This window comes from Haematobia irritans, chromosome 1 (genome assembly GCF_050003625.1).
Source record: "Haematobia irritans isolate KBUSLIRL chromosome 1, ASM5000362v1, whole genome shotgun sequence".
NCBI classification, from domain to species: Eukaryota; Metazoa; Arthropoda; class Insecta; order Diptera; family Muscidae; genus Haematobia; species Haematobia irritans.
In genome coordinates, this window is record NC_134397.1 from 186,714,385 (window position 1) to 186,737,799 (window position 23,415).

Sequence of the window (23,415 nt, forward strand, 5' to 3'; positions counted from 1 at the left end):
TTTGTCAAAATTGTATTTATATAGAAAATTTTGTCAAAATTGTATTTCTATAGAAAATTGCATTTCTATAAAAATTTTTTGCAAAATTTTATTTCTATGGGAAATTTTGTCAAAATTTTATATTTCTATAGAAAATTTTATCAAAATTTTATTTCTATAGACAATTTTGTCAAAATTTTATTCTATGGAAAATTTTGTCAAAATTTTATTTCTATGGGAAATTTTGTCAAAAATTTATTTCTATAGAAAATTTTGTCAAAATTTTACTTCTATAGAAAATTTTGCCAAAATTTTATTTCTATAGAAAATTTTGTCAACATTTTATTCCTATAGAAAATTTTGTCAAAATTTTATATTTCTATAGAAAATTTTGTCAAAATTTTATTTCTATAGACAATCTTGTCAAAATTTTATTCTATGGAAAATTTTGTCAAAATTTTATTTCTATGGGAAATTTTGTCAAAAATTTATTTCGTTGTTTTAATTAGTTGACCTTTAAACTTTTAATTATATTTGCTTGTAAATATACTCCCTTGTAAAGAAGTTCACTGTTCTTTAAATTTAAATTAATTTCCCTGAAGACGAGCATCGGAGATGTCTCGAAATATTGGAAAATTTTAAATATAAAAATACAACTCAAAAAACAACAACATCTGTTTTTATTCACATGACCTCAAGCCGAAGTAAGCAAATATAATTAAATTTATTTCTATAGAAAATTTTGTCAAAATTTTACTTCTATAGAAAATTTTGCCAAAATTTTATTTCTATAGAAAATTTTGTCAAAATTTTATTTCTATAGCAAATTTTGTCAAAATTTTATTTCTATAGAAAATTTTGTCAACATTTTATTCCTATAGAAAATTTTGTCAAAATTTTATTTCTATAAACAATTTTGTCAAAATTTTATTCTATGGAAAATTTTGTCAAAAAATTTATTTCCAGAGAAAATTTTGTCAAAATTTTATTTCTTATATTTTATTTCTATAGAAAATTTTGTCAAAATTTTATTTCTATGGAAAATTTTGTCGAAATTTTATATTTCTATGGAAAATTTTGTCAACATATGATTCCCATAGAAAATTTTGTCAAAATTTTATTTCTATAGAAAATTTTGTCAAAATTTTATTTCTATAGAAAATTTTGCCAAAATTTTATTTCTATGGGAAATTTTGTCGAAATTTTATATTTCTATGGAAAATTTTGTCAACATATGATTCCTATAGAAAATTTTGTCAAATTTTATTTTTATAGAAAGTTTTGTCAAACTTCTATTTCTATAGATAATTTTGTCAAAATTTTATTTCTATAGAAAATTTTCTCAAAATTTTATTTCTATAGAAAATTTTGTCAAAATTTTATTTCTATAGAAAATTTTGTCAAAATTTTACTTCTATAGAAAATTTTGCCAAAATTTTATTTCTATAGAAAATTTTGTCAAAATTTTATTTCTATAGAAAATTTTGTCAAAATTTTATTTCTATAGAAAATTTTGTCAACATTTTATTTCTATAGAAAATTTTGTCAACATTTAATTCCTATAGAAAATTTTGTCAAAATTTCATTTCTATAACAAATTTTGTCAAAACTTTATTGCTATAGAAAATTTTGTCAACATTTTATTTCTATAAAAAATTTTGTCAAAATTTTATTTCTATAGAAAATTTTGTTAAAATTTTATTTCTATAGAAAATTTTGTCAAAATTTTATTTCGATAGAAAATGTTGTCAAAATTTTGTTTCTATAGAAAATTTTGTCAAAATTTTATTTCTATAGAAAATTTTGTCATAATTTTATTTCTATAGAAAATGTTGTCATAATTTTATTTCTATAGAAAATTTTCTCAAAATGTTATTTCTATAGAAAATTTTGCCAAAATTTTATTTCTATGGGAAATTTTGTCGAAATTTTATATATCTATGGAAAATTTTGTCAACATATGATTCCTATAGAAAATTTTGTCAAATTTTATTTTTATAGAAAGTTTTTTCAAACTTCTATTTCGATAGATAATTTTGTCAAAATTTTATTTCTATAGAAAATTTTGTCAAAGTTTTATTTCTATAGAAAATTTTCTCAAAATTTTATTTCTATAGAAAATTTTATCTATTGATGACCATAACAGGTACATAGCTCAGTGGTTAGTATGTTGGCTTACAAAGTGCATGGTCCGCGCGAAAGGTAAAACAAGTATATACGGCCGTAAGTTCGGCCAGGCCGAATCTTATGTACCCTCCACCATGGATTGCGTAGGAACTTCTACTAAAGGCTTGCCGATGGCAAGGTATGGTAAAACTTTTTAACACTGTCTTCTAAATTGTAAGTTAGTCCATAAAGGGTATATATTAAACAAAAAAAAGGCCGATTAAATACGTATATAATTCAGTTTGACAAAATTTTCTATAGAAATAAAATTTTGAAAAAATTTTCTATAGAAATAAAAACTTGACAAAATTTTCTATAGAAATAAAATGTTGACAAAATTTTCTATGGAAGTAAAATGTTGACAAAATTTTCTATAGCAATAAAATTTTGACAACATTTTCTATAGAAATAAAATGTTGACAAAATTTTCTATAGAAATAAAATGTTGACAAAATGTTCTATAGAAATAAAATGTTGACAAAATTGTCTATAGAAATAAAATGTTGACAAAATTTTCTACAGAAATAAATTTTTTACAAAATTTTCTATAGAAATAAAATTTTGACAAAATTTTCTATGGAAATAAAATGTTGACAAACATTGCTATAGAAATAAACTTTTTACAAAACTTTCTATAGAAATGAAATTTTGACAAAACTTTCTATAGTAATAAAATTTGACAATTTTTACATGGCTGTTAGAGGCCATATACTAACGAAATGTACCAAATTTCAACCGCATCGGATGACTTTTGCTCCTCCAAGAGGCTCCGGAGGTCAAATCTGGGGATCGGTTTATATGGGAGCTATATATAATTATCTACCGATATGGACCAATTTTTGCATGGTTGTTAGAGACCACATACTAACACCACGTACTAAATTTCAATTGGATCGGATGAATTTTGCTCATCCAAGAGGCTCCAGAGTTCAAATCTGGGGATCGGTTTATATGGGAGCTATATATAATTATGGACCGATATGGACCAATTTTTGCATGCTTGTTAGAGACCGTATACTAACATCAGGTACCCAATTTCAAACGGATCGGATGAATTTTGCCCCTCCAAGAGGCTCCGGAGGTCAAATCTGGGGATCGGTTTATATGGGAGCTATATATAATTATGGACCGATATGGACCAGTTTTTGCATGGTTGTTAGAGACCATATACTAACACCACGTACCAAATTTCAATCGGGTAGGATGAAGTTTGCTCCTCCAAGAGGCTCCGGAGGTCAAATCCGGGGATCGGTTTATATGGGAGCTATATATATTTATGGACCGATATGGACCAATTTTTGCATGGTTGTTAGAGACCGTATACTTAGACCACGTACCAAATTTCAACCGGATCGGATAAATTTTGCTGCTCCGGAAGGCTCCGCAAGCCAAATTTGGGGATCGGTTTATATGGGGGCTATACGTAAACGTGGGCCGATATGGCCCATTTTCAATACCATCCGACCTACATCAATAACAACTACTTGTGCCAAGTTTCAAGTCGATAGCTGGTTTCGTTCGGAAGTTAGCGTGATTTCCACAGACGGACGGACAGCCGGACAGACGGACGGACGGACGGACATGCTTAGATCGACTCAGAATTTCACCACGACCCAGAATATATATACTTTATGGGGTCTTAGAGCAATATTTCGATGTGTTACAAACGGAATGACAAAGTTAATATACCCCCATCCTATGGTGGAGGGTATAAAAAGATTTTAAAAATATCGTATAATTTCTTCTACATTGTTGGTATTACAGGAAAAGGTGTTAAGAACTAAAAAACCTCGTGGAAGTGAGAAAGATGTGAGGGAAAATGCAATTAGCAAGAAAACAATGTTTTTTTTTTTTTGAGTTAGTCTTTATGAAATTGTTTTTACATCCTGGAAAAGAATAAACGTTTATCACAAAAAATATATAATTTTCTTCCAAATACACTTCCTTACAGCAAAAGCAAATGAGAAACGAACTTTGTTTGTCTTAAATTTCGTTTGGGAGGAAAGAATTATTTTTTTGCGTGTATGCTACCATGAATAGAATCCGATTGAGTGTGTCTTTGAACATATGTCTGCTTGGTTGGATGGGGAAGAAAAGGATTATTTTTGCCTGTGGCCCCCCTATGCCATTCAGATTTATATTGCATCGATGTCATCGTTGTCAATGCCCCCAAGGGTCAATAGATTGTGCAGTAAAAAGTGTGCCGTTTGATTGTATACGGATTTGATAGACTTATTGCATTGTTTTTCTCATATTTGACTTTATTGTTTGTCCCATAAAGTGAATGTTTCAATGGTCTGGTGTAATGCTCTTTCAAGGTAGATTTAATTCACTTTGACATTCCTGCTTCCTTTCTTCGTTGTTTTTCATCTACGGTGGTAAAATCTTAAGTATGTCATCACATCCACTTTGGATGTTATGTGTAAGTAATGCTACTTATTGAGAGTACTTCATTCACTTTCAAGGTGCAACAAAATCGATGAAGGTACTTAAAGATGCGCTATGAAAAGAATGGCACACATAGATGTATCTGTAATCAAAATAACTTTTAACAATATTGCATGGTACACAGAAAGTGTAACTAAGATTAAATTAATTTATATTATATGTAATTTAATTTATTTTAATTTAATTTAAAATTAAATTACTTTAGTAAAATTGAATTAAAAATTAATAAAAAAATAAATAAAATTTATTCATACTTTGTAATATTCATATATTTATTCTTATTGATCAATTATACATATGTAATCATATTTTCGTTTTCTTTTTTTTTCAGATATTCCAGACATTCCCGATGATATCAAACACTTGAAAAGTTTACAAATGGCTGATTTCAGTTCGAATCCAATTCCAAAATTACCCGCAGGCTTTTCACAATTAAAAAATTTAAGAACATTAGGTTTAAATGACATGTCACTCACTACATTACCAGCAGACTTTGGTTGGTGAGTATATCCAATTTTACAATTTTTCTATTCATAAAGCTAAAATTCCTCGATTTATATTCACGGTTGTTGGTAGAATTCTACCAAAAATGGTAGATTTATTTGGTAGAATTCCTGATGATAGATTTTGCAAAATATCTCCCTCCAACTAAATAACACTTCACAAATTATCTGTATTTTCCTATAGAAATTTTTTTTGTATAGAAATGAAATTTTGACAAAATTTTCTATAGAAATGAAATTTTGATAGAATTTTCTGTAGAAATAAAATGTTGACAAAATTTTCTATAAAAATAAAGTTTTGACAAAATTTTCTATAGAAATAAAATTTTGACAAAATTTTCTATAGAAATAAAATTTTGACGAAATTTTCTATAGAAATAAAATTTTGACCAACTTTTTTATAGAAATAACATTTTGACAAAATTTTCTGTAGAAATAAAATTTTGACAGAATTTTCTATAGAAATAAAACTTTCACAGAATTTTCTATAGAAATAAAATTTTCACAGAATTTTCTATAAAAATAAAATTTTGACAAAATTTTGTATAGAAATAAAATTTTTACAAAATTTTCTGTAGAAATAAAATTTTGACAGAATTTTCTATAGAAATAAAATTTTCACAGAATTTTCTATAGAAATAAAATTTTCACAGAATTTTCTATAGAAATAAAATTTTATATTTCATGTTAGCCTGATAATGAAACAGGCAATTGACGTCCAAATGCATTATATCTAATTATACAATTATTCTTCGAGCTTTATGGACAGATATAGATTAAGGAACATGGTTAATAGAGCCATTGAAAAGAAAACGCCAGATACCAATCTATACACGCCTGGACTGTACATGTTTCGGTTCGGGCGAATGAACCTTTCCACAGCCTTTAGTATAGTCTGGCTGGGAGAGATAACTCAATTTTGGGCCCTTTATGCTAACTCCTTATGGAGAAAACATTTGGGAAATTTCCTCTTACAAATTGAATCATCTTTTCTCCCACTGTACATCATCTTTTCATATAACTTACAAGTCCCTTAATCTTATTTTTATTTCGTTTTGTTACATAGTAATGCAACAACACGAAATTTATTTTTAGAAAGCTAATTTGTTAGAATTCACCTAAGTGGTGAACAGTCGAACAATGCTTGTTGTTTCTACAGTCAACTACAACATATGACAATTAACAGAAACTGGTTTCCAGGATACAACAACAATTCTAACGCGTACATTAGTCGTGCTTTTCCTAGTTTTACGACGGGCTCATCGTTGCTTATTATATTTCATGTTAGCCTGATAATGAAACAGGCAATTGACGTCCAAATGCATTATATCTAATTATACAATTATTCTTCGAGCTTTATGGACAGATATAGATTAAGGAACATGGTTAATAGAGCCATTGAAAAGAAAACGCCAGATACCAATCTATACACGCCTGGACTGTACATGTTTCGGTTCGGGCGAATGAACCTTTCCACAGCCTTTAGTATAGTCTGGCTGGGAGAGATAACTCAATTTTGGGCCCTTTATGCTAACTCCTTATGGAGAAAACATTTGGGAAATTTCCTCTTACAAATTGAATCATCTTTTCTCCCACTGTACAAGGGCCCAAAATTGAGTTATCTCTCCCAGCCAGACTATACTAAAGGCTGTGGAAAGGTTCATTCGCCCGAACCGAAACATGTACAGTCCAGGCGTGTATAGATTGGTATCTGGCGTTTTCTTTTCAATGGCTCTATTAACCATGTTCCTTAATCTATATCTGTCCATAAAGCTCGAAGAATAATTGTATAATTAGAAATAAAATTTTGACAAAATTTTGTATAGAAATAAAATTTTGACAAAATTTTCTGTAGAAATAAAATTTTGACAGAATTTTCTATAGAAATAAAATTTTCACAGAATTTTCTATAGAAATAAAATTTTGACAACATTTTTATAGAAATAAAATTTTGACAACATTTTCTATAGAAATAAAAATTTGACAAAATTTTCTATAGAAATAAAAATTTGACAAAATTTTCTATAAAAATAAAGTTTTGACAAAATTTTCTATAGAAATAAAATTTTGACAAAATTTTCTATAGAAATAAAATGTTGACCAACTTTTCTATACAAATACAATTTTGACCACCTTTTCTACAGAAATAAATATTTGACAACATTTTCTATAGAAATAAAATTTTGACAAAATTTTCTATAGAAATGAAATTTTGACAAAATTTTCTATAAATTTTCTATAAATTTTCTATATAAAATTTTGACAAAATTTTCTATAGAAATAAACTATTGACCAACTTTTCTATAGAAATAAAATTTTGACAGAATTTTCTATAAATTTTCTATATAAAATTTTGACAAAATTTTCTATAGAAATAAACTATTGACCAACTTTTCTATAGAAAATTTTTACCAACTTTTCTATAGAAATAAAATTTTGACAAAATTTTCTATAGAAATAAAATTTTGACAAAATTTTCTATAGAAATGAAATTTTGATAAAATTTTCTTTGGAAATAAAATTTTGACAAAATTTTCTATAGAAATAAAATTTTGACAAAATTTTCTACAGAAATAAAATTTTGACAAAATTTTCTATAGAAATTAAATTTTGATAAAATTTTCTTTGGAAATAAAATTTTGACAACATTTTCTGGAGAAATAAAATTTTGACAGATTTTTCTATAGAAATAAAATTTTAACCAACTTTTCTATAGAAATAAAGTTTTGACAAAATTTTCTCTGGAAATAAATTTTTGACAAAATTTTCTATAGAAATAAAATTTTGACAAAATTTTCTATAGAAATGAAATTATAAAGTTTTGACAAAATTTTCTATAGAAATAAAATTTTGACAAAATTTTCTATGGAAATAAAATTTTGACAAAATTTTCTATGGAAATAGAATTTTGACAAAATTTTCTATAGAAATAAAGTTTTGACAAAATTTTCTATAGAATTAAAATTTTGACAAATTTGCTATATAAATAAAATTTTGAAAATATTTACTCTGGAAATAAATTTTTGACAAAATTTTCTATAGAAATAAAATTTAGACAAAATCTTCTATAGAAATAAAATTTTGACAAAATTTTCTATAGAAATAAATTTTTGACAAAATTTTCTATAGAAATAAAATTTTGACAAATTTTCTATGGAAATAAATTTTTTACAAAATTTTCTATGGAAATAAAATTTTGACAAAATTTTCTATGGAAATAAAATTTTGACAAAATTTTCTTTAGAAATAAAGTTTTGACAAAATTTTCTATAGAAATAAAATTTTGACAACATTTTCTATAGGAATAAAATTTTGACAAAATTTTCTATGGAAATAAAATTTTGATAAAATTTTCTTAGAAATAAAATTTTGACAAAAATTTCCAAGGAAATAAAAAATTCTGTATAGATGGCGCTTGAATAATTTGTTGTTGGCGGTTTTTTATTTTTGTCTACTTTCTTTCATAGTGGATTTTCCCAAGATTGAGTATAATTGCCACTAATGTTTTTTTCTGTGAGTGTAACATGTTTTTAGAAATCATTTCACATCAGCATTTTAAGTACCCATATTCACAATAACCTCTCCCTAACAAATATAATTTTTTTAATTGATTTTTTTTCTTTTCCCCACTTTTTTCGTTTAGCTTAACTCAATTGGAATCTCTGGAATTGCGTGAGAATCTCCTAAAACATTTACCCGAGTCCATTAGTAAATTAACAAAACTTCAACGCCTTGATTTGGGCGATAATGAAATCGAACAACTGCCACCTTATTTGGGTTATTTACCAGCTCTCAAAGAACTCTGGCTAGATCATAATCAATTACAAAAACTACCCCCAGAATTGGGACTCCTAACAAATTTGGAATATTTGGATGTATCGGAAAATCGCCTCGAAGAGATACCCAATGAAATTGGTGGCCTAACAAGTCTAAACGATTTAGATTTGTCACAAAATCTATTGGAATATCTACCGGATGGTATAGCGAAATTGCATCGTTTGTCTATATTAAAATTGGACCAAAATCGTTTACAAAGACTCAACACAAATATTGGAGAGTAAGTACAAAATTAAATTAATTAAAAAACCAAACTAGAAAAATAAATAAATTTCCCCCATCATTTCATTTGATTGCATTTTATTTGATTTTCTTCTTTTGTGCACTTTCTCTTCCAGCTGTGAAAATATGCAAGAACTTATACTCACCGAAAACTTCCTAGCCGAATTGCCAGCCTCTATTGGCCAAATGACCAAATTAAATAATTTAAATGTTGACCGTAATGCCCTCGAACAGCTACCCATTGAGATTGGCAATTGCGCCTGTTTGGGTGTCCTCAGTTTGCGTGACAATAAACTGAAGAAATTGCCCCCAGAGTTGGGTAATTGCAGTGTTTTACATGTCTTGGATGTATCGGGCAATCAATTGCAATATCTGCCCTATTCTCTGGTGAATTTACAATTGAAAGCTGTTTGGTTATCGGAAAATCAGGCACAGCCATTGTTGACATTTCAACCGGATGTGGATGAGGAAACGGGTGAACAGGTGAGTGTCGTATGTGTTGTTGTATTAATTGTGAGTTGATATAAGATGCCGTGCATGTGTTATTTAAAATTGGCATGATAGAATTTTTGAATATTAAAAAAAAAACTTTGTATAGGATATTTGAGGACTACTTGAATAAACTGATTGCTCGACTACTATAAGCACACAAAATATGAATTTGTACAAATATTTGTTCAGTTTTAAAAATTTATGAAACATTCCATCATATAGACGACCGTTTACATAATAAATTGTTTCTATAGATATTTGTTATTAAATTATAACCTTTTTTGTTATTAAATTATGAACGCAAAACTAATGAAAGTTTATGTGCTGAAGATAAATGAAGTAAATCAGGTTGGTTTTTCATCCCACCACCTAATGGGAAGGTTTTTTCTTTAGAAATAAAATGTTGACAAAGTTTTCTATAGAAATAAAATGTTGGCAAAATTTTCTATGGAAATAGAATGTTGACAACATTTTCTATGGAAATAAAATTTAAGAGGTACTTCACAATTTTTCCTTAGAAATAAAATTTTGACAATATTTTCATGGAAATAAAATGTTGACAAAATTTTCTATAGAAATAAAAATTTCTATAAAAGTAAAGCAAAATTTAGACAATATTTTTTAAAGAAATACAATTTAAGAGGTACTTCACAATTTGTCCTTAGAAATAAAATTTTGACAAAATTTTCTATAGAAATAAAATTTTGACAAAGTTTTCCATAGAAATAAAATTTTGACAAAATTTTCTATAGGAATAAAATGTTGACAAAATTTTCTATAGAAATAAAATTTTGGCAAAATTTTCTATAGACATGTTGACAACATTTTCTATGGAAATAAAATTTTGACAAATATTCTATAGAAATAAAATTTTTACAAAATTTTCTAAAAAAAATAAAATTTAAGATGTACTTCACAATTTTTCCTTTAAAAATAAAATTTTGACAAAATTTTCTGTAGAAATAAAATTTTGACAAGATTTTCTATGGAAATAAAATTTTGACACAATTTTCTATAGAAAAAAAAAATTCTATAAAAGTAAAATAAAATGTAGACAACATTTTCTAAAGAAGTAAAGTTTAAGAGGTACCTCACAATTTTTCTTTAGAAATAAAGTTTTGACAAAGTTTTCTATAGAAATAAAATTTTGACAAAATTTTCTATAGAAATAAAAATTTCTATAAAAGTAAAATAAAATTTAGCCAACATTTTCTAAAGATATAAAATTTTGACAAAGTTTTCTATAGAAATAAAATTTTGACAAAATTTTTTAGAAATAAAATTTTTACAGAATTTTCTATAGAAATATCATTTTGACAAATTTTTCTATAGGAATAAAATGTTGACAAAATTTTCTATAGAAATAAAATTTTGGCAAAATTTTCTATGGAAATAGAATGTTGACAACATTTTCTATGGAAATAAAATTTTGACAAATATTCTATAGAAATAAATTTTTTACAAAATTTTCTAAAGAAATAAAATGTACTTCACAATTTTTCCTTTATGGAAATAAAATTTTCTAGAGAAATAAAAATTTCTATAAAAGTAAAATAAAATTCAAACAACATTTTCTAAAGAAATACAATTTAAGAGATACGTGACAATTTTTCCTTAGAAATAAAATTTTGACAATATTTTCTATAGAAATAAAATTTTGACAAAATTTTCTATAGAAATAAAAATTTCTATAAAAGTAAAATAAAATTTAGACATTTTCTAAAGATACAAAATTTTGACAAAATTTTTTATAGAAATAAAATTTTGACAAAATTTTTTAGAAATAAAATTTTGACAAAATTTTCTATAGAAATAACATTTTAATAATTTTTTCTATAGGGATAAAATGTTGACAAAATTTTCTATAGAAATAAAATTTTGACAAAATTTTTTAGTAATAAAATTTTTACAAAATTTTCTATAGAAATAACATTTTGACAAATTTTTCTATAGGAATAAAATGTTGACAAAATTTTCTATAGAAATAAAATTTTGGCAAAATTTTCTATGGAAATAGAATGTTGACAACATTTTCTATGGAAATAAAATTTTGACAAATATTCTATAGAAATAAATTTTTTACAAAATTTTCTAAAGAAATAAAATGTACTTCACAATTTTTCCTTTAGAAATAAAATTTTGACAAAATTTTCTGTAGAAATAAAATTTTGACAAGATTTTCTATGGAAATAAAATTTTGACAAATTTTCTAGAGAAATAAAAATTTCTATAAAAGTAAAATAAAATTCAAACAACATTTTCTAAAGAAATACAATTTAAGAGATACGTGACAATTTTTCCTTAGAAATAAAATTTTGACAATATTTTCTATAGAAATAAAATTTTAACAAAGTTTTCTATAGAAATAAAATTTTGACAACATTTTCTATGGAAATAAAATTTTGACAAAGTTTTCTATAGAAATAAAATTTTGACAAAATTTTCTATAGAAATACAATTTTGACAAAATTTTTTAGAAATAAAATTTTTACAAAATTTTCTATAGGAATAAAATGTTGACAAAATTTTCTATAAAAATAAAATTTTGGCAAAATTTTCTATGGAAATAGAATGTTGACAACAATTTCTTTGGAAATAAAATTTTGACAAATATTCTATAGAAATAATTTTTTTACAAAATTTTCTAAAGAAATAAAATGTAAGAGGTACTTCACAATTTTCCTTTAGAAATAAATTTTTTTTATGGAAATAAAATGTTGACAACATTTTCTATGGAAATAAAATTTTGAAAAATTTTCTATAGAAATAAAAATTTCTATAAAAGTAAAATAAAATTTAAACAACTTTTTCTAAAGAAATACAATTTAAGAGTTACTTCACAATTTTTCCTTAGAAATAAAATTTTGACAAAATTTTCTATAGAAATAAAATTTTGACAAAATTTTCTATAGAAATAAAATTTTGACAAAATTTTCTATAGAAATAAAATTTTTACAAAATTTTCTATAGAAATAAAATTTTGACAAGATTTTCTATGGAAATAAAATGCTGACAACATTTTCTATGGAAATAAAATTTTGACAAATTTTCTATAGAAATAAAAATTTCTATAAAGTAAAATGAAATTTAAATAAAATTTTCTAAAGGTATACAATTTAAGAGGTACTTCACAATTTTTACTTAGAAATAAATTTTTGACAAAATTTCCTATAGAAATAAAAATTTCTATAAAAGTAAAATAAAATTTAGGCAAAATTTTCTAAAGAAGTAAAATTTAAGACTTACTTCACAATTTTTCTTTAGAAAAAAAAAATTGGTAAAATTTTCTATAGAAATAAAAATTTGACAAAAATTTCTATAGAAATATGATTTTCTATACAAATAAAATTAAATTTTGGCAATATCTTCTAAAGAAATACAATTTTATCGAAGTAAAATTTTGCAAAAAAAGATTTTTTGGTTTGGTAGTTTTTTGATAAAATTTTCTCCAAATTTTGTTAGATTATTTTTGGCTCGAGTTGCAACCGTGACTAGAACTTCAAGTGGTTTTCATTTTCGAAGGCATCCCAGAAATGTAAATTTTCTTAATTTTTTTGAAATTTGCGTAGGCATTGCACATTTTTTGGTATCAGAACTTCTGATTCAGAAAGAAGGGTCTTGAAAAGATGTTCTTGAAGTTAAAGTTAAAACTATATATTAGCGGAGAGCTACGTGCAGCAGGGAGAACAATGAAGATTAAATAAAATTAAACTGATAGAGAAAAAATTACGTTTCAAAATCGTGAACAGACGGTAACAAAATGAAAGCGTTCAGGAAAGATTAAAATGTTCACGGTTGTTCGTCCACGGTTTCACGGTTTCGTCCACAGTTTCACGGTTTCGTCCACGATTTCATGAACGGCTTTGGTTTTCTTGCCATGAAAAGTCATAAAATATTCGTTAAACGTTCTTATGGCAACTCCATCGGTGGTTCAATATGCTAAGGCGACTATTTCCGCGCATAGAGCATACAATCCAGGTTCGAGTCATGCTAGCGGTTTTTTTTAAATAAATTTGTAACTATTACGTTTTAAGCATAAATTATTTGTTGTTTTTGCTAATCTAAATATTTCTTTTTTACCATCATAGGTCTTGACGTGTTATCTACTGCCACAACAAGAATATCAACCAATTACACCCGGTAAGTAAACTTCCAAAATATACGATTTCGTATGTTCTGCAAATATTTATTTATTTTTTTTCTATGTGACCCATTTCCTATATTTTCTTTAGATTTTGTTTTTATGATTAAGCTTTATTATAATTTTTCGCGAAATTCCCAAATTTTCTCCAATCAAATTTGGCACCTCAAAAATAGCAAAATACTATCATAGACTAACGGTAGCATTGCATATCTTTTTGCTGATGTTCTCAATGGCTCCAATTACTATTATTGAGCTGGAAAACAATCAAGTGGCCACCTATATTTCGATTTCATCATTTTTAATTTTTTACTTCGTTTTTGTTTACTAAGCCATTTGTGGAATCTTATCTTGAGGGTAATGTTGTATTTTTAACACCATTACGATCGATTTCATTCTTCAATTTGCCGGCTTTATATTGATGACATAGTCGTTTTAGTTTCTTATCGTCTTCATATGTTTGTTTATTTTATGTAGTTCCGCATTGACCAATTCGATATATATCGAAGTTTTTTTTTTATTTTTATTGATATCAATGCTTGGCATTTCGTTGTTTTTTTTATGAAGAGAATTTCGAAATATCTGCACTTTAAAAGTTAAGCCCTTTACGCATTTTGATCACTGAATTCCATACTTTGGTGAACCTGGCATTGGTAACTGAAATGGTTAGTAAATTGATACGACTCAAAGTGAAACACACACAATGCTAATCCCCTGGCAATCCCCCATGTGAATTGATGATGTTGCGTTTGTTTTTAAGTCAGCAATAGAAATTCATTGTCAACTCATACAAATAGGTTAGCACTTTGTTCAGCACATTTTTTTAAATTTAATTTGTACACGCAAAGAAACAAAGACTTAATTTAGAATAAAATTTATTTGAAGACTTAAATTCTAAGCTCTGTACAAAGATTCGTCAGGCAACAGCCAAGGTGAACCTTCGTGTCCATTATTCATTGGAATGCTTTATGTAGTACGGTGGCAAAATTCAAGATTATTTATTTAAATCAAAAATGTTTTCACCTACTTTAAGAAAAATTTGCCTTTCTTCAAAGACATATGATTTTTATCGGAGGGGCACACATTTAAAAGATTCGTGTCCTACATTTTATTAAAACTACTCTCTCTCTCTCTCTTTTAGAACGAAATTTGTCCTTTTTGCGTAAATTGCGCGTCCTAAAATTTAGATTGCACAATCGTTCATAGTAGCTTAATATTTTTTCAGTGTAGATAGCTTCCTATTTTCGGATCAAATTTCTAGAAGCCCAAGAAATCAAATCAGGAGATCGATCTATATTTGGGGCTATACCAAGCCATGCACCCATACACTCAAAAAACCGTGAACCAGGAAGGAAAATTTTGGTTAATTTTATAAATATTATTCGACAAATTCAAGAAAATTTATTTGCCATAGTTATTTTTGTTTCATTTATAAAAGAAAATTTCGTAGTGTGAAGAAAAAAATTAGAGTTCAAAATTCTCATAAGTGCTATACAACGCAATTCAAGAAGGGCGTATTATAGGTAAAATTTAAAATTTTTAAGAAATTCTTAACTATTTTGTGGAAGACACAAATTTAGTCAATCTTTATGCTTCATCTTTGTACACTTTATTCCACTTTTTTAGTAAAAAAAATATAATAAGATTGGCTTTAGTGCCATATAGGTTCACTTTTTGTGTACATCTTAAACTTTTGATAAAATTTTCTATAGAAATAAAATTTTAACAAAATTTTCTGTAGAAATAAAATTTCTATGGCAAACAAATTTACAATATTTTCTATAGAAATACAATTTTGCAAACATTTTCTATAGAATTAAAATTTTGACAAAATTTTCTATAGAAATAAAATTTTGGACAAAATGTTCTATAGAAATAAAAGTTTGACAAAATTTTCTATAGAAATAAAAGTTTGACAAAATTTTCTATAGAAATAAAATTTTGACAAAATTTTCTATAGAAATAAAATTTTGACAAAATTTTTTATAGAATTAAAATTTTGACAAAATTTTTTATAAAATAAAATTTTGACAATTTTTTTTTTATATAAATAAAAGTTTGGACAAAATATTCTATAAAAATAAAATTTTGACAAAATTTTCTATAGCAATGAAATTTTGAGAAAATTTTTTATAAAAATAAAATTTTGACAAAATTTTCTATAGAAATAAAATTTTAACAAAGTTTTATATAGATATAACATTTAGACAAAATTTTCTATAGAAATAAAATTTTAACAAAGTTTTATATAGATATAACATTTAGACAAAATGAGTAATCTTTCCAAAGTATACGAAAAAACTCTCCATTCACGGCTTTTCAGTTTCGCGGAGGACAATTCGATATTATGTAATGAGCAGTTTGGGTTCAGATGCGGTCATAGTTGTGTGCATCAAATCACTAGAATTGGAAATATTATTGGTAACAACAGACGCAATAGACAATCTACAGGACTTGTCCTCCTTGATATAGAAAAAGCTTTTGACACTGTATGGCATAAGGGTCTTATTTATAAATTAATTCGAGGAAACGTGCCAAATTATCTCAGCAGAACTATCTCTGATTTTCTTGATGGGAGATCTTTTATCGTATCTGTCAACAACATCAACTCGGACGAAAAAGTTCTTTCTACTGGTTTGCCACAAGGTTCCGTTCTCTCGCCTTTGCTTTACTCAATATACACATCGGATTTCTCTCCTCCATCGTACATGCAAGTTGCTTATTATGCAGATGATACTGCGCTTATTACTACTAGTAAGGTAACTAAAGTGCTTTTGAAGAAAATGGAAAAAGGACTGGCGTCTTGCAATAGGTATTTTTCGAAATGGAAGATTAAAATAAATCCCAGTAAAACGCAGGCGATTATTTTTCCTTATAATAAATCCCCTAAAAGGAAGCCGAATCGAAGGCTTAAGTTTGGAGATGAAACGATTGCGGTTGCTGATAGTGTCAAGTATCTGGGGGTCACATTAGATAAAAAATTATCTTATGGGAAACACTTAGAAGAGATCCGTAACAAATCGCTAAAATCGTTAAGGTCGTTGTGGCCGCTTTTGTGTAGAAAGTCTCTGCTGAATCATAAAAATAAGAATCTACTGTTCAAAGGTATCATAAGACCTATTTTAACATATGCATGTCCAGTTTGGTACAAAGCTGCAAAGACCCATTTGGAGAAGTTACAGATTGTACAAAATAAATGTTTAAAAATTATCAATGGGAAGAATTGGAGATACTCTACTTCATTACTTCATAATGAAACTGGATATGAGAAAATTTGTGATTTCATCAAAAGGCTAAATTTAAATTATTTTTCCAAAATTGAAACTTCCCCTTATTGTTTGATAAGGTCTTGTGTAGAGCGAGTATATTAAAATATTTCTTATTTTACTATTAAATTATCAAATTGAAAATATATGTTTGTTTTAGGTTATTGAATTAGATAATCTTCTGCATGCATGTTAATTTTCAACAATATTTGACTTTGGTTTAATTTCATATAAAGGTCTTTAACCTGTTTTTGCCTTTAATAATATGTATCTTAAATAACATAGCTTATATTGCCAGCCAGTGTCTCATTTGTTGTAATATCTACTGTGATAAAATCTCATTAAATGAATTGTATTTAAAAATCAAATTAATAAAGAAGAATTTGAAAAATGAAAAACAAAATTTTCTATAGAAATAAAATTTTGACAAAATTTTCTATAGAAATAAAATTTTAACAAAGTTTTATATAGATATAACATTTAGACAAAATTTTCTATAGAAATAAAATTTTGGCAAATTTTCTATAGAAATAAAATTTTGAGAAAATTTTTTATAAAAATAAAATGTTGACAAAATTTCCTATAGAAATGTAATTTTCACAAAATTTCCTATAGAAATATCAACCAACATTTTCTCTGGACAAAATTTTCTATAGAAATAAAATTTGGACACAATTTTCTATAGAAATAAAATTAAAAAAAAAATTCTATAGAAATAAAATTTTAACAGAATTTTCTATAGAAATAAAATTTTGACAAAAGTTTCTATAGAAATAAAATTTTGTCAAAATTTTATTTCTATAAAAAATTTTGACAAAATTTTTTATAGAAATAAAATGTTGACAAAATTTTTTATAGAAATAAAATTTTGACACAATTTTTTATAGAAATAAAATTGTGACAATTTTTTTTTTTATAGAAATAAAAGATATTCTATAGAAATAAAATTTTGACAAAATTTTCTATAGAAATAAAATGTTGACATTGTCTATAGGAATAGAATTTTGACAAAATTATCTATAGAAATAAAATTTTGCAACAATTTTCTAAATAAAATTTTGTAAAAATTTTCTATAAAAATAAAATGTTGACAAAATTTTCTATAGAAATAAAATTTTGAAAAAATTTTCCATAAAAATAAAATTTTGACCAAATTTTCTATAGATATAAAATTTTAACATTGTCTATAGATATATAATTTTGACAAAATTATCTATAGAAATACAATTTTGACAAAATTTTCTATAGAAACAAAATTTTACAAAAAATAAAATTTTGCAAAAATCTTCTGTAGAAATAAAGTTTTGCAAAATTTTTCTGTAGAAATAAAATTTTGCCACAATTTTCTAAATAAAATTTTGCAAAAATTATCTATAAAAATAAAATAAAAAAAAAAAAAAATCTATAAAAATAAAATGTTGACCAAATTTTCTATAGAAATAAAATTTTGACAAAATTTTCCATAAAAATAAAATTGTGACAAAATTTTCTACAGAAAAAAAGTTTTGACAATTTTTTTTTATACAAATAAAATTTTGACAGTTTTATATAGAAATAAAAGTTTGGACAAAAATTTCTATAGAAATAAAAGTTTGACAATATTTGCTATGGAAATAAAATGTTTACAAAATTTGCTATAGAAATAAAATTTTGAAAAAAAAAAAAATAGAATTTTGACAAAATTATCTATAGAAATAAAATTTTCTGTAGAAATAAAATTTTGTCACAATTTTCTAAAAAAAAATTTGCAAAAATTTTCCATAAAAATTAAATTTTGCCAAAATTTTCTATAAAAATAAAATTGTGACAAAATTTTCTATAGAAATAAAATTTTGACAAAATTTTCCATAAAAATAAAATTTTGGCAAAATTTTCTATATTCGATTTTTCATTTGATTTCATCTTAAAACCATGCATTGACTAAACTACAAGTGTAGCTTAACCAACAGAGGAAAAGAATGTTTGTCAAATTTATTTGGGCAAAGCTCTATAGACTGCAAGATGGTTGGATGGACGCACGTTTCGGAGTTACCACATTCCTCATCAGCATCCTCTACTTGCAGCAAAACTATCAACCAATTATGGATGCTGATGAGGAATGTGGTAATTCCGAAACGTGCGTCAATCCAACCATCTTGCAGTCTATAGGGCTTTGCCCAAATAAATTTGACAAACATTCTTTTCCTCTGTTGGTTAAGCTACACTTGTAGTTTAGTCAATGTATGGTTTTAAGCTGAAATAAAAAAAAAAAAAAACAACAACAACAACAACAACAACGATTAAAGAACAAAACCAACAATAACAAAACAAAATAAAATGTTGACAAAATTTTCTATAGAAATAAAATTGTTGACAAAATTTGCTATAGAAATAAAATTTTCGCTGCTCTCAAGGCGAAAACACATGCTGTTTTTTTGTTTCAAATGTCTATTCTCTTGGTTCCGAATGTCTATTCTCTTTACTCCGAATACTCATTCTAATATTCAAATTAAATAATATTTAGACTTAAGCATATCAATTTTTTGGCCTTATCATAAAACAGTTTTCCGAAACAACATACAAGCGGTTTCACAGAAAGTGCTCTCTTTTGATTTTCTCGCTGTGTTATTCCATCTATATTACTCTCTCTCTGTCGCTCTCCGGATAAAATATCACAACATATATATGTTTACTCGAAATTTGTACATTTATATATGTTTACATTCACACATATTATTTTTATGAAACATTCATGCCCCAAACATAATATATTTTAACATATTAACATATGTGTCCCAAACATTTAGTCAAAATTTTCTATAGAAATAAAATTTTGACAACATTTCTAAGAAATAAAAAAAAAAATCTATAGAAATAAAATTATGACAAAATTATCTATAGGAATAAAATTTTGACAAAATTATCTTTAGAAATAAAATTTTGTAAAAATTTCTTTAGAAATAAAATTGTGCAACAATTTTCTATAGAAATAGTTAGTTACTTGTCTAAAAAACCTCCAGATTTTCAATATCAGACAAATCAGATAAAAATTAGGTTTCCAGAAACCCAAATCATGTGGTTTATATGGGGGCTACACCAAAATCTGGACCGATGGTATCCGTCTTCCAATATTACCTGTGTGCAGACAAAAAACGAGTCTGTGCCAAATTTCGGAATGATAGCGCCATTATTGAAGGCCGTAACGTGATTATAACAGACAGACGGACATGGTTATATAGAGTAGAATTTCTGCCTGATCAAAAATATATTCTTTATATAGTCGAAAATTGATATTTCAATGTGTTACAAACGGAATGAAAAACTTATTATACCCACATCACTATTATTTGATAGTGGGTATAAAAATGCAAAGGCTAATCTTTTCTAAATTTTCTTTTGATTAAAATTTCTTTGTTTTAAAGAAATTCGTCCTTATTATGGTATAAATTTCGTGTCCTAAAATTAAGTTTTCACAACTTTTCATATTCGCTCATTATTTTTTCTGTTAGATACCTAACGAAAAACCATCTTTAGTTTAAGAAGCCACAAGTTTGGTTCGGAATCAATACCAAAAACCTTAATCGAAGGTCAAAATCTTTCGATCTAAGTGAACTTTTTCTTTGAGAGCATGAGATATTAACACATGTACTTGATGTACTAATGGTCTCGAGACATACCTTTACCACAGACATATATTATCTTTAGACTACAGACATCTACGGACGGACAGTTATAGGTAATCGGTTCCGAATTTTCCCTTGATCAGGAATATTTTTAAATGTTTGAAATGTTTAATTATAACACTCCCAGTCCATCATAGACTTCACTTAGTTTTCTCTTCAATATTCAATCTTCTCAAACCGTTCAGAAAAGCATTAACACCAATAGTTTTATGACAATTACCAACCACTTGTTGTCACTTTGGAAAATTCTACTTATAGGGTTTATTTTTGTAATCCTCCATGGGAATGAAAATAACAAAAATAACAAAATAATATGAGTGCACTCCAAACACCTGCAACCACCTGTCATTTGCCCTCTTGTGGCACGAACGGTCACCAACATCACCACCACCACCAAAAGTTGAGATATTCACTGAACAAGCATTCAGACAAAAAATACCAAACAAACCAAAAGAGTCCAAAAATAGTTTTAATTTAATTGCCATCACTCTAACATTTCACGAGCATTATAAGAGGCAATACCATGGAGTGGGGATTTGTTGGGAACAAAACACAACGCAACAGACAATGTAATGTCACCCTCTATGCCGGCTATTGTCTTTTGCTTATGTTGCTGTTGTTATGGTGATATAAACGCAGACGCAACTATGGTGTTTGTTTGCCTTTTTCATTTAACCTGTTTTTCCTAATGTCGTTTTCCCCTCGACGACCACCGCCCCCTCCTCCATCACGTTTTGGATATTTTGTTTTTCTTGCTGTGTTTGTGTTGCCGCTTTTAGCCAAGTTTGTGAACGCACTCATATCTATTTACTGGCATTATTACCATGGCGGCAATTGCGACAAACTACTATTCGCATTCCGGTGGGGGTAATACTAGCTGGAGCTGAAGAGTTTATTATGAAAAGAATTGAGAGGATTTATGGGTGACTATAAGTAAGCTACCGACAAGAGATGCCAGATGTTTTTTTCAATTTTAAAAGCAGGCACAACAGGCATAACTTCCTCGGTTGCCACAATTAATAGAATTCTACCAAAAATGGTAGATTTGTTACTGTTTGATGATTGCTTGGTTGAAACGAAATTTTGCAAAAAAAAGAAATAAAATTTTGGAAAAATTTTCTATAGAAATAAAATTTTGCAAAAATTTTCTATAGAAATAAAATTTTGCAAAAATTTTCTATAGAAATTATAGAATTAAAATTTGGAAAAAAAATATAAAAATAAAATTTTGATAAAGTTTTCTATTGAAATAACATTTTTGGACAATCTTGTGTAGATATAAAATTTTTACACAATTGTCTATAGATATAAAATGTTGACAAAATTTTCTATAGAAATAAAATTTTGACAAAATTTTCTATAGAAATAAAATTTTGACAAAATTTTCTATAGATATAACATTTACACAAAATTTTCTATAGATATAACATTTACACAAAATTTTCTATAGAAATAATATTTTGACAAAATTTTCTATAGAAATACAATTTTGACAAAATTTTCTATAGAAATACAATTTTGACAAAATTATCTATAGAAATAAAATTTTGACAAAATTTTTTATAAAAATAAAATTTTGACAAAATTTTCTATAGAAATAAAATTTTGACAAAATTTCCTATAGAAGTATAATTTGGACAACATTTTCTCTGCAAATAAATTTTTGACAAAATTTTCTATAGAAATAAAATTTTGACAAAATTTTCTATAGAAATAAAATTTTGACAAAATTTTCTATAGAAATAAAATTTTGACAAAATTTTCTATAGAAATAAAATTTTGACAAAATTTTCTTTAAAAATAAAATTTTGAGAATTTTTTTTTTTTTTAATAAAATTTGACAAAATTTTCTATAGAAATAAAATTTAGACAAATTTTTCTATAGAAATAAAATTTTTGACAAATTTTCTATAGAAATAAAATTTTGAGAAAATCTATAGAAATAAAATTTTGACAAAATTTTCTTTAAAAATAAAATTTTGAGAATTTTTTTTTTTTTAAATAAAATTTGACAAAATTTTCTATAGAAATAAAATTTTGACAAAATTTTCTATTGAAATAAAATTTTGACAAAATTTTCTATTGAAATAAGATTTTGACAAAAATTTTTATAGAAATAAAATTTTGGCAAAATTTTCCATAGAATAAATTTTTGACAAAATATTCTATAAAAATAAAATTTTGACAAAATTTTCTATAGAAATAAAATTTAGACAAATTTTTCTATAGAAATAAAATTTTTGACAAATTTTCTATAGAAATAAAATTTTGAGAAATTTTTTTATAAAAATTAAATTTTGGCAAAATTTTCTATAGAAATAAGATTTTGACAAAATTTCCCATTGAAATACCATTTAGACAACATTTTCTCTGGAAATAAATTTTTGAAAAAATTTCCATAGAATAAAATTATGACAAAAATTTCCATAGAAAAAAATTTTGACAAAATTTCCTATAGAAATAAAATTTTGACAAAATTTTTTATAGAAATAAAATTTTGACAAAATTTTCCATAGAAATAAAATTTTGACAAAATTTTCAATAGAAGTAACATTTTGACAAAATTGTTTATAGAAATGGATTTTTGAGAAAATTTTCTATTGAAATAAAATTTTGACAAAATTTTCTGTAGAAATAAAATTTTGACAAAATTTTCTATAGAAATAAACTTTTGAGAACACTTTTTATAAAAATAAAAT

General features: G+C 25.5%; 1 protein-coding gene across 11 annotated transcripts in view; it reads left to right on the plus strand.

The window, feature by feature from the left end:
• Nucleotides 1–23,415, plus strand: part of scrib (scribble planar cell polarity protein) — a 712,308-nt gene that overhangs the window by 164,086 nt on the left and 524,807 nt on the right. For all 11 annotated transcript variants that reach the window (XM_075292328.1, XM_075292330.1, XM_075292336.1 and 8 more), the window contains exons 4-7: nucleotides 4,925–5,093; nucleotides 8,740–9,153; nucleotides 9,272–9,638; nucleotides 13,736–13,787. In XM_075292328.1, the coding sequence (XP_075148443.1) occupies nucleotides 4,925–5,093; nucleotides 8,740–9,153; nucleotides 9,272–9,638; nucleotides 13,736–13,787 (1,002 nt within the window). The remainder of the gene's footprint in view (nucleotides 1–4,924; nucleotides 5,094–8,739; nucleotides 9,154–9,271; nucleotides 9,639–13,735; nucleotides 13,788–23,415) is intronic.